Below are 12,715 nucleotides of genomic sequence, written 5' to 3'. Positions count from 1 at the left end.
ATAGTTCAGGCAATATTATTTTATTTTGTCCCATTAAGTGAACAAAGATTTTTCAGAGGCAAGGAGTGCAAAGACCAGGGTTCAAATCCCAGTTCTAATTTTCCGTGAGACCTTGGACAAGTCATTTTCCTATTCTGGTCCTTGTTTCATCACCTATAAAGTGAGGAGGTGACCTAAATGTTGTCTGAAGTTCCTTCTGGCCGTGATAGAAGAGAAGCGGTTAGGGTGTCGGGAGACTAAGATTCTGGCTAGTTCTATCACTAATTTGCTACGTGATTATAGATAGATAAGTCCCTTCCTCTTTCTGGGCCTCAGATTCTTCATTTGTAAAATGAGGTTGTTGGGCTAGGTTAGAGATGGCTAATATACAGCACGTGTGCCACCCCACTCCAAGTTTGTGCCTAATTGCGGGGATCACTTGTGGAACTCAACACATTTCCGGCTGAGCCTAGACACAGCCTCAGAATCCTTCTCAACACAGTACTCCCGGAAGATAGCATCACTCAGTCAGAGTATATCCATAGAGGACCCCTAAACTTGCCTTCCCTTAGAGTTGGTCTCTGAGGTCCTTCCCAGCTGTGCCCCTTGGGAACTCCATGACCCAGGGACCCTAGCACTCACCGTGTTTGGTCAGGAACCTCAGTGCGTCCAGCTGCCCACTCTGGGCGGCCACGAACAAGGGGGTGATGCCATAGGCATTCTTGGCTTCCACCTTAGCACCTCTGCTCACCAGGATCTCCATGACCTCCAGGTCATTGCGAGCAACAGACTCGTGCAGAGCCGTCCAGCCTCGGTTACAGCGGTGGTTCGTGTCCGCGTTGTACTGCACCAGAATCCTCACTGCCTCCACGTTCTTGCGCTCACAGGCTGTGCCCAGGGAGAAGCAAGATGGTCAGCAGGGCCCCGGCAGGAGCTGGCCAGCCAAGACTTCATTCATTCGTTTGTCCCTCTACCCATTCACTCATCAGCCGTAAGCGGATTCACTCAACAAATATCTACTGGATCTGCACTAAGTTTCAGTCTCTGCATAAACCTAGGCTATACAACAAAAAGTAATAGTAATACGAATCAGAATTTGCTGATATGTCTCTGGCACTGGTTATATGCCAGGCACTCTATTCTAAGCACTTTGCATAATTAACTGATTTAGTTCTCCCAACCACCCTTAAAGGATGTAGTGTTATTCCCTTTCACAGATGAGAGAAGTGAGGCACAGAGAAGTTAAGTGACTTGCCCAAGGTCACACAGATAGTAAGTGGCAGAACTGGGATTCAAATCCAGGTAGTCCATTCTGGAGTCTCTGTCCCCTGGAAGGTTCTGGAATGCCCCTACCTCATCTCCCTTTCCAGTGTTACCTGCTTCGGTCCTCCACGAGCCAGAAGGGGAGGAGGAGGGCAGTGCCATCGTCCTGATCAAAACACTTCCTCAAAAGCTACTCACTTAATTTGGGCTAAAATCTGTCTTCTGAGTCTGCTCAAACATCCCTTATAAGCCTCATCTTGCAGTGGGCCCTAAACGCAGCCTTAGCGCTGGCAGAGCTTCTACCAGGGAGGCTGGGCACTTGTCCAAATTAACCGTCCCTAGAAGCTTCTCTGAGTCAGTCAGAGGGGGTGGTGAGAAGGAAGGGGGGCTGCCTGTGTAGTGTTTCAAACAGGACCCCAGGCTCGGTTTCCTCACCTGTAAAGCACAGATAATGGAACCTTCCCGAGAGGATGCCGTGGGAGGGTGGAGGGAGGTAGCATACGAAGGCTCTAGGGTGGAGCTTGGCACATTGTGGAGCTCATGCAGGACCAGGGCCCAGGCTTCAGCTGTGAGTCACCCAGCATATTGGGCGCTCTCTCTGGGTCAGCTGAGGCTCCAGGTGATGGCTCCAGTGCCCAGGGGACATGAGTTCTAGGCAAGACACTTCCACCACAGGTCTGCAGTGGACCTGGCTCCTGCTGCCTATGGAATGTTCCAGGTGCTGGATACCAGACACAGGGAAAGTTGGAGATTTCTGTAGTTTTTCAACGTGTAAAGGTCCTGTCATTTTTGCAAGCCCCAAAGCTGATTGCTTAAGCGTATAGGCATGAACTAAACACTTGATCGTGGAGTAGTTCAGAGTGTGGTGCTGGCATCCAGCTCGCGGAGTTTAGATCCCAGATCTGCCCTTGCTGGCTGTGTGATCCTGGCTGCCTCATGTCAGTTCTCTGTGCCTTACGGCTTCATCTGTAAAATGGGATACTAGCATCGCCTACCTCGTACGTGGATGGATATGAGGGTTAGAAAAAAGAACAGAGCCTGCTAGTTAGTAAGCACTCAATAAATACCAACTGTCATGAGTATTCGGATTTTGACCCTGGGTACTGCCAGGGCAGCCAGTGAATGTCCTTGGATGATGTATTGGGTAAGCCAGGAGTGTTTCCTTTTCTCGAACATCCTGGAGGTACAAATTCCCTCTCACGCCTCTTTGCTTTTGCCTATGCTGTTCCCCTTGCTTGTCCAGCTGGTAAATCCCTCCCATTCAGGCTCAGCTCTGGGACCCCCTCCTGCAGATGCCCTCTTCCACATCAGGGCCCCTCCCCAATGTTCCCAGGTGCCTTGTGCCAAGCTCTTCAATGCCAGTGGCTGACTATTACATCATCTGCGAATCGACGCCCACCAGATGGGGAGAGCACACGGACACGGACCGTATCTTTTCATCTCAGGGCTCTCAGCATGCCTGGCCCATGGGAGGACTTGGGAAATGCTGACTGAATATGTACATGAATGAATGGTTCAACTATGGAAGTTATACATCTAAACGAGGCTGCATCATCAAAGTAGACCCCCTTGGGGAGTTGTACAATTTGCAAGCAATCCTCCCCATTGCCCACCTAGTTTCTGGACCCTCCCTCGGGGAAGCCCACCCTAGTGGGCTCACCTTTGTAGAGTGGTGTCTCTCGGGCCTTGTTGGAGATGTCGGGCTCAGCCCCAGCCTGGAGCAGGGATTGGAGGCAGTCCAGGTGTCCCCTGCATGTCGCCAGGTAAAGGGCCGTTTCCTCCTGCAGGGTGCGCTGGTCAATGATTGCCGGGTATGCTGGGGAGGATAGACCAGGAAATTCAAAAGGAGGAAGATACCCACCTCCCCCTCCAACACAGGGGTGGTCCCGATTTCCTCCCAGTTCCAGGGACAGATGTGAGTGGCCTCCACCTGAATTTACCATCCACACTGCCACACTGCCCTGGCCTTGGATTCAGTCACTTTCACAGGGCTGTTTCAGCTTCCCGGTCATATTAATCCAGCTCAGATGCCACCTCCTCTGGGAAGCCTCCCCTGGTTGAACCCCCTCCTTCTCCGAATGGCCCTGTCCTTCCCTTACACTCCCACCAGCCACTGCCAGAAGTCCGTCTCATGTAGTCGCTCCTGCCCTGGAGTGTGGTGGGCTGCCTGGGGTCCATGCTTCTTGAGAGCAGAGGTAACTCCTGCCTGCAGGTGTTCCCCATCCACATCTGGCCTGGGGGAGAGCCGAGGCTCAGAGAGGAGGCATGATTTGCCCAGAGTGTCACAGCTGCTGGAGACGGCCTTGGCAGGGCCCAGGCACAGCTGCGGTATTTTCCACACCAAATCAGCCCCTGGAACATTCTCGAACAAACTGGCAGTGGCTCTCCCACAAGTCAGCCTTCCCTCATTCCTTTTCTAGGAATTAGGCCCTCCTGTCCTGGGAGGCCTGGAGAGGTGGCGGGATGGGTGGGGCAGCGCTGGCGGGATGGCTTGCTTCCCCAAGCACTTCCTTGCTTCCCACTTGATGACTTTAACTCTGCGAGCGGGGTGGTAGCTTTGCCTCGCCCCTTTCACCATGGTGGTGGTGAGGCAAAGCTCCGCAAGGAGAGTGCCCTTGCCCGTGCGTCCGTCCCCACCTGTGGCTGCGCACAGAGCCCAGCGCCTCACCTTGGTGCAATGTCTTCAGGCAGCTCAGCTGGCCGTAGTAGGCCGCCTCGTGCAGCGGCAGCCAGCCCTCCTTGTTGGGCTCTGCGAGGTTCTTCCCCGCCTTGATCATCGCCTTCAAGGCCTCTTCATCGCCTTCCTTGATGGCCTTTAGCACAGGGTCCACGGGCCTGTGAGAGCAAGGGGCAGGTCATTCCTCCGGACTGGGGCAGGCAGAGGCAGGGCCAGGTGGCCTTTTTCCCAGAAGGAAAGCAGGGCGTGCTGGTGACCAGGAGTGGGGCTGGCTGTGGGATCGCACAGTCCTGCTTGGCCCTGCTACTCTGGGACAGGTGCTCAGCCCCTGCAGCCGTGTCCTCTCAATAAGGAGAATAATTTTTCCTAACCTACATGGGTGTGCCCTGGAAACTCTGCCCTGACCTCGGCCCTGACCTTGGCCTCTCTGACTCTCAGCCCTGTCACGGCTTCCTCAGCCTGCCTGTGACTGGGTCAGCCTCTCCCTGCCTCCGGTCCTAAGCCCTCAGCTAACCACTGGCTTTTACATGTCTTTGATTGTTTGCCCACTGTCTGTCTCCCCCACTGGACTCTGAGCTCCAAGACCACAGGGCCCGTGTCTTTCTTTTATCCCTTATGATTTGGTTCCCACGGCACAGCTCAGTGGCTGGTCCATAATAAGTACTTAATAAATATTTGCGGCTTGAAAGAGAGAGAGAGAGAGAGAAAATATGAAAGGAAGGGAGGGAGAGAGGAAGGATTCAGAATTTAAGAACCCTGACAATTATTTCACTCCTTCATCCCTTCTATTTCCAAAAAGACAGCCTCTTCCTTGTTAGAGTTTTGCTTGTGTCTTTGGGGATTGTATTTGTATCTCTTTCAACACAGTCTTTGCAATGGCTTCCTCTGAGCTTTTGGGGGACGCACTGGCCTAAGAAGATAAAGGTGAGGGCTCTGGATCGGGCTTTGCCAATGTTCCGTCCGCCTGTGAGCATCCCTGGGCCTGGAGTATTCCCATGCCTTTATCTCCAAGTTGGGTACCACATTGGGAAACTCCACTAGAAACATGGCCGGCTCATTCACTTCCACAGATGGAAACCAAGGATCCCTTTTAAACAGAGCTCCTTGGTGGCCAAAAGAGAATCAGGGGACCCCTCTGTCCCTGCAGCTTTCAGTGGCTGCATCTGCTATACCAAGACCATTTCTACCAGGAGGATTCGGGCTTCCAGTGTCGGCCCCCCAAAGGGATGGATAACTGACCCCACTGGAGGTTTTAGTGATAATTAAACTCCTTCCCTGAGCATAGCACTCCAGAGTTTACCAAGCACCTCCACCTTCAGGGCCTGTTTGCACTGAGACAAAGGCGCAGACCCTTCAGAGGGGGAGTCCGTACAGTGAGCACCTCTCTGGGGTCTTCCCAACCCCTTTCCTTTCTCCGGACCCTTCTCCTCACCTCTGGAACTTTCAGCTGCTGAAAGATTTAAGTACCTGAAGGATTAATACGTTTGACACCTTCACAATTTAAAACTTCTGAATATCAAAAAGATTTCAGGGCTAATATGAAAGATAACTTCTTAGCTTGGCTCATCCAAGCACTTTGTTTGTTCGTTCGTTCATTCATTCGTTCATTCATTCATTCATTCATTCATGCACTGAGCTGGCTTCCCCCATCCTTGGAGAGTCAGTGAGGACAACAGACTGCTGTGGGTCCACTCTTGGGGAAAGAGCTGCGTAAGTGGTCCCATTTCCCTGATGGAGGAGGTGAGACCGGAGGCAGGCCTTGTCCCAAGGCCGTCATCCCTGTCAGTGGCCACGATAGGCCCAGAGTGTCTCCAGGGCCAGCCCCTTTACCCTCCCAGCTGCTCCCCCCTCCAGCATGAGCAGCACTTCCTCCTGACTCTCAGCCTCTCTGGTTATTAATAGCTTCAGAGCACAGATGCCGGTTAAGGACAGACCCAGCAAGGACGATGGGTAACTGACCAGATAAGCCCTGAAGTCCCCATCAACGCCATCACTGCCACCTTGATGAGTTCCGCTCACGAGCGGCCCAGAGCAGCCCCGGTTGGTGTCAGGAAAAGCCCCAGTGGGGTAGGTGTCCTGTCTCTCCCGGAAGGTCTCCTGTGGGACCCGTCTGAAGTGGAAGGGAGGAGGGCTGGCTGTTCTTGTGGCTTTGGCGGGTGTGCGGTGTCATGAGAACATTCTTAGGACGCACCGCTCAGCTTGGGCCTCATCCAGCTGTGGTGCAAGGACCCTGGATCGCTCAGACACACACACTGCCAGCTTCTGTACGAGCTCAGCCAAAGTGCCCGCCCCAGGGCTGGGGGGAACTGCTGCGGGTATCAGACCATCAGAGACCGAGGAGCTGGACAGGACCCTGGAGGCCACTCTGTCCTCTCCAACCTTCTCTACGGAGAACGGAGACTAAGTGAGGGTCAGCGACTCACAGGCAGTCTCACAGGAAGTGGCAACAGCGCTGAGACCAGAACCTGGTTTCGCTTTTCCAGACTGTCAAAATCCTACCTGCAGCGCCAAGGAAGAGAGGGGTGGCAGGACTTGAAAAGGGCTGGGAAGAAGAAACAAAACATCGGCCAATTGTCTCCTCCCCACAATGTAACAGATCAAGGAAATAGGGGCTCCAGCGACGGGACCGCTTTTTTGTTTTTAGCTGCTTCTGGGGTCGAGCAGAGAAGGAAACAGCACAGAGCTATTTTCTAAGGACTCACCTAGCCCAGCACCCTGGTGCCAGGCAAACAGAGCCTTTCCTGCAGCTCGGATTATCTTTTGGTTTTAGCACCTGGCACTTAATAAATAAAGGCAACAAAGCAAACCAAAACTTGTGGGTGTGGGCGTCGTGGGTGTGCTCAGATAGAGCCACGGTGATGGCATGCGGGAAAGCGAGGCAGAATGGGGGGCTGACTCATCGGCCTCAGATCTGAGCCCCTGGAGTACTAGAGCCGTCTCCCCAGTCCCCCTCTCGCTGGGTCCCCAGGTTCAGAGCCCTACGGGGCTACTTCAGCACGCAGGGCCCATTCTGGGGGAACTGAGGGGTTAATCACAAGCTCAGCCTGGCTGGCAGTTCCTAGAGGATGGAGCCTGCGACCACCAAGCCCAGCTCGGCAGGAGCTGCTGGGTCTCAGGGGGACACACCTGGGAGGGTTGTTCCTTGGAGTCCCTCCAGAGTACCCCTCTTCCTGGGGGCTGTGGGACTGCTTCCCATCCCTGCACCCCAAACCCAGTTTAGAGGAGAATGAGCTTGGATGGTCTGGGGGCCGCGGGGGGCGGGGGGGGGCACTTACGCTAGCTGGAAGGACTGGCTGCGGTTGTATTTCTGCATAACCTCCTGGAACAGGCCCTTGGGGGCTGCGGTCGTGGCGCTCTCAGGAGACACAGCGGACCTGGAGGGTGCAGGGCAGGAGTGAAAGAGGGAAAAATACTCTGCATATGAGAAGCGGGTCATGGCCGGAGGCAGGAACGAGGATGGAGGGAGAGCGAGGGGGAGAGACTGACAGACAGACACAGGGCTCTGAACCAAAGCAGATGGCCGGGTCCTCCCTGTGCGCTGGACACAGCTGCTGTGTCTCCAGATTATTTTTGGCCCTTGGAGGAAGCCCTGGGAGATTTAAATGACCATATAAGACAACAATGAGGTTAACCTCACCCCACCCCCGAAGGTTCCCCTCCCCAGCCAGCCACGCAGGAGGCAGATATGAAGCAAGGTGACATTCTTCACCCAGGAGGATGTGAGGAGCAGTCAGCAGCAGGTCCCAGGATGAAAGGGGCTCGGTCCCAGGACGGGCCAGGCTGGGTCCCCACAGGGATGGACAAGAGATTCACCGGGGTGGGGGGCTAGGAGAGCACAGCTGGGGCGCCAAGCCAGGTCTGTGCTCCCACCCTCACCTCACTGGCTCCTCCTTAGAGGGTCCTGCTGTCCCAGGGTCGGGAACAAGCAGTACAAAGGGTAGAGCAAAAGGATGCGCGAAGAAGTTCATCGGAGTCAGGGCTTGGAGTCAGAGTGACACGGGTTCAAATCCAGGCTCTGGCACTCCCTGGCTGTGTGACCTCGAACAGGTGCATCTTCTCTGGGACTTAGTCTGGTGAGGCCTGAATGCGTGAATGGTGTAAAGTGCTTACCAGAGGGCCAGGCACAGGGCTCCACACGTGTCCACCATTCATTGCATCATTATTTCATCTCTCTGAGTTTCAGTTTTCCCACCCCACTGGGCTGTTGTGAGGACAGGAGGAGTGAAAGGAGGGGAGGTGGCCACTGCACAGATCTGGATTGGTTGGAGCTGGAATGGGAACAGGGCATGCTGGCCCATCTTCCAGCGGGTTGGGGACCCTGGTGCAACAGACACCCCAGCGGACCCGGCCTGGTCTCCTGCACCCCTCTGCGGAGTCCCCTGCGGGATTGGGAAGGGTGTTGCTACAGGTGACCAGCATCCCGTGGGCCACGGAGGTGCTGGAACTGTGACCCTGAGGCCCTGCAGATTTTGTGGACACCCTCAGCCAGGCCGGGGCACAGGGAAAGGGAGGGAGCAGAGAGAGACGGGAAGGATGCCAGCCCCCTTCACCTGCTGCACCACGGTCATCACCTCCCACCTTCCTTCTCCCCCACCTGCTCCTGAGCAGCGAGGCCGAGTGTGATGCCATGAACACTAGAGCAGGTGCCAATGCCACTGCCTTTCCTAGACTCAGAGACTGAGGCTCCTAGAGGCAGGAAACGGCCCCAGGCTCACACGCAGCTGCAGAGTCGACTCCTGTCTGCCGCGGAGCTCCGACACATGCTCCCTCCTCCAGAGGCTTGGTGTCTCCCGCCCCTTTGTCCCTTCTTTGGCTCTCAGGCCGCCACGCTGACAGTCCCTGAAACTGGGAACAAGCCCCCACCCCTCTCTGTGCCTCAGTTTCTTCCTTTGCAAAATGAGGAGGCAGGACCTGACCAGGGGTTTCCTCGCTGCTGTGGTTGCCGTGGAGGCTTCACTGCAATGAGCTCACATGGAAACTCAGGATGCCATACAGATCTCACACCACATCTTGGGGACAGGGGTGCAGAGACTGGCCCTGCCAGGGCCCCTTTTCCCCAGCCCTGAGAGCTGCTGTTTCAGTGTCATTATCTGCACTTGCTCCCGGCCCTAAAAAGCGGAGGATGCTGGGCAAGACAGAAGCAGCCTGAGGCCAGGCCCACCTGAGCAGTCCCCAGCCCTGTGGTCATGACAAAGCCCTGGGCTTCTAGCTCTACATGGCCCTGGGGACCCGGTCACTCTCATCATTGATCCATGTGTGGCCTCCCATCACTTTTTGTTGTTAGAATGCTTTTAGCCAGGTAAAACTCATTGATGAAAACCTACCCACCACCCTAAAATTAGGACATCTCTCTGACGGTATAATAATAACAGCAACAATGGAACGGTGAGGCTGGTGGGGATGGCAGCGAGATGGCGACGGTGACATTCCCTCACGATGGGGCATGGCCTCGCCTCCTTTCTATGCTTGCACAGCCTGTGCTAGGGCCTGGGGGTGCAGATCGATGGCATATTCCTTTTTGTTGATCCCCAGGTGTTCAGAGGCTCACGGGGTCGGGCGGGGGTGGTGGTGAGGACACACACCACCACAGAGCCGCAAGGGAGGGGCTGGGAGAGAGGCAGGAGGACCCGCTCTGGGCGCTCTGAAACTGAGCGTGTTAACTAGGCTTTAGGGGCAGGGAGCATGAGTGCTCAGAGCCGGAAGGGGAGCCAGGCCCCTGACCGGGTTCCGTGCTCTTTCTGATCAAGGCGACAGGCCCCATTTCACCCCGGGTCCAGAGCAGGGAAATTCCCAGCAGAGAAAACCACTAGGGCTGAGTCATCAGAAGTGAGAGGAACATGGCAGGATGTGGGCAAAGGTCATGCCCTGGAAGGGGCCCAGGTAGGGCCCCACGTCCTTTGTGTGGGCGGGCAGGTCGGGGTCGGTAGTATGTCACCATCAGCAGCTCCCAACAGCCCTGTCCTGGAGTCCAGCTGGTCCCGGCTTCAGACACAGGTCAGGCTCGGTGAGAGTGGGGACCAGGGCTGTGATGACAAGGCCCCCTGACTTCTCAGTGGGCCCTGTCTGAGTTAATGAGAAGCCCAGGCCAGCCCCAGGAAGGGTGTTACATTGGCCTGGACCTGGCTGAATGCGGGTGCAAGCAGGCGTCTTAATAGCACAGGGAGCTGACAAATACAAGAGTCTTCCCATGCCTGCCACTGAGCAGCATCCCATACCTGTCCTCCCATCTGGTCCTCACACGAACACAGGTGTCATGAGTACAGGGCCTGGCACCACAGGCGCTTGATAAATTTAAATGAATGAAACAAAACAAGCAAACAAAAGCCTTTGTAGGGATAGTGTCCCGTATGGTAATCTTGGTGCTGTGTGGTTGTATGCCAAGACCTCAAATTCCTGGAGAACCAGCCCGCTGCCCTCTTGGCTGGAGAAAGGAAGAGCTCACACGGGATTGTCCCCTCCATGCCCATTCCCCCCATGAGAGTTCTGTTTCCCCCGCACCCACTGGCCAATGCATCCTTTCTGGGCTGGCCAGAGAGGACTCACATGTAGAGAACATGGATTCCAAGCTGCAGCAACTTCTGCCTTCCCATCCATGGCTAAGATTCATTGAGAGCTTGCTTTGTACCAAGTCTTATGATAGGCACATGGCACAAGTCATCTCATTTCATCCTCTAGTCCACTTTGTGAAGGAGATGAAATTGGCTCCCTTTTGCAGATGAGGAAACTGAGGCTCAAAGAGGTTTGCTTCCTCTAGCCTGTTTGGCAAACTCCTATTAATCCTGCAAAGCCCACCTCCTTGGCTAAGAAGTAGATCAACCCTTCCTGTGTCCCTCTGACACCGAAGCAAGCCTCTTTGCTTCATCCATCCTGTCGGATGATTATGTACCTCTGGGCCTTTGCCCTCATTAGACTGAAAGCTTAGGGAGAACAGGAACCAGGCCTGATACACCTCCAGGTGCAGGGAAGTCACCTGGCACATCGTAAGTGTACAGTAAGTGTAGGTGGCTTATTTGAATTGTTTGCAGCTGTGCACACGTCCGCCCGAGCAAGTTCCTACTTCAGGCTTTCTTCCTTCTTCTTCTTAGAAATTTAACCTTAAATAAAATGCAGAAGTTTAAAGACTGGAAGACTCAGCTTCCTGGAGCCACTCGGACTGCTATTTTCATACCCTTGGGCTCCCTGTTCCATGAGTGCATGAACCCTACTTCTCCACTGGATGGGACGTTGGTCTGCCTTTCAGGGGGCCCTCAGCGGGCCAAGGCTTGATCCTCATACACGTTCAAACTTCACCCCTTACCTCGTGGTGGGAGAGGAACAAATTGGAAGATGACTTTAAAAGGGAATATTATATTTTCTCTGGGATGCTGAGCTGACTTTCATTTCTAGGATCCCAAAGACCTGCTTGACCTTTAACGTCCACGTTTGCCATTTTGGTCACAAGCTGATGACAATAAATTATATTTCTAGAGAATTTTATTGGATTCAAAATGCAGGGACTTCCCTGGTGGTCCAGCAGTTAAGACTCCACGCTCCCAACGCAGGGGGCCCAGGTTCGATCCCTGGTCAGGGAACTAGATCCCGCATGCCGCAACTAAGACCTGGCACAGCCAAATAAATAAATATTTTTTAAAAATGCATTGATTTGCCTAAAAACATTCATTGGGCATCTACAATGATCCAGGCTCTTTGCCAGGTACTGAGGATACAAAAGTGAGTTATATCTCTTCCCTGTCCCCAAGGAGGTCACACGGTGTCCCTGGGGACACTCTCAGGAGGCCGGGCAATGCCTTCCTAGGGTGACACAAAAGCTTGTCCATGATACAGAGGCAGCCTTGAGATGGGCACTCAGGGTCCTCAGGTAGGAAGTGGAGTGAAGTTGTTCAGGCTGCAGGATGTGGGACAGCACCCACCTCATCTGATTAGCTTTTCATAAGAATACTGCACGGTAGGCCTGGGCAAGTTTTTGTTATTGCCATTTTAGGCATAAGGTTGCTGGGGCTCAGAAAAGTCAAGTAACTTGCCTAAGGACACACAGCCAGTAGGTGACAGAAGAAGGAGCCGAACCTCCCAACCCACTCCTGTTTCCGCTCTAGTCTGCCACCTCCTCACTCATTCACCCTTTCATCCGTTCACCAAGAGCTATGAGGTGTTGCCACGGGTCAGGCCCTGTGTGCTAGACACGAGGCCTCACCAGAAGGAAGACGGCTGAGGCCCCTGCCTTCAAGGAGTTCACAGGTTAATGGCAGAAAGAAACACATAGAGACTGTTGTAGTCAGGGCAGTGAAAGAAACAGTCAGGAAAGTAAGAGAGCAACTTGCCTGACCTGGGAGGCTGGTCAAAAATGAGGCGGAGCTGGCCAAGTGGAGCCTCTGGGGACATATGTGATGTCCGCTTTCTAAGCCTGCCGGGGGTCTACTTAGATGAACACTATGATATTTGGGGGAAAAAGTGGACAAGGACCCTATTGGGCCCCATACTTACTGTGACACCATGTCTGAGTGCGAGCACAAACCCGTGTGTCTCTTGTTTGGGGGACCCTGAATCTCTGTGGGGAGACGTCTCTTCAAGGTGGAGGAGGGACAGGAAATAGAGAGAGGCTTTTGCAGAACCAACGGAGCTGGGCAAGTGTCTGAACTTCAGGGTGGGACAGACCTTGGTTCAGTTCCTGGCCCTGCCGGGCGCGTGTTTTGTCATACGTAAAATGGGCACAGAAACGTCCACCTTGCGTGGCTTTTGTCGGGATCAAGTGAACGCCTGTGGGCTGGGCATGTGGAGGAAGAGAATGTGATTAACGAT

General features: G+C 54.2%; 1 protein-coding gene across 2 annotated transcripts in view; it reads right to left on the bottom strand.

The window, feature by feature from the left end:
* The window catches only part of ASB2 (ankyrin repeat and SOCS box containing 2), a 48,045-nt gene that overhangs the window by 14,771 nt on the left and 20,559 nt on the right, over nucleotides 1-12,715 (bottom strand). For both annotated transcript variants that reach the window (XM_082647520.1, XM_082647519.1), the window contains exons 3-6: nucleotides 7,195-7,293; nucleotides 3,911-4,077; nucleotides 2,903-3,058; nucleotides 622-867 (exon numbers count right to left, since the gene is read on the bottom strand). In XM_082647520.1, coding sequence (XP_082503646.1) covers nucleotides 622-867; nucleotides 2,903-3,058; nucleotides 3,911-4,077; nucleotides 7,195-7,293 — 668 coding nt within the window. The remainder of the gene's footprint in view (nucleotides 1-621; nucleotides 868-2,902; nucleotides 3,059-3,910; nucleotides 4,078-7,194; nucleotides 7,294-12,715) is intronic.

The sequence above is a fragment of the Grampus griseus genome (genome assembly GCF_964374135.1).
Source record: "Grampus griseus genome assembly, chromosome: 2".
NCBI classification, from domain to species: domain Eukaryota; kingdom Metazoa; phylum Chordata; class Mammalia; order Artiodactyla; family Delphinidae; genus Grampus; species Grampus griseus.
The sequence above is the reverse complement of the archived record's forward strand: the minus strand, read 5'-3'. Positions and strand labels throughout refer to the sequence as shown.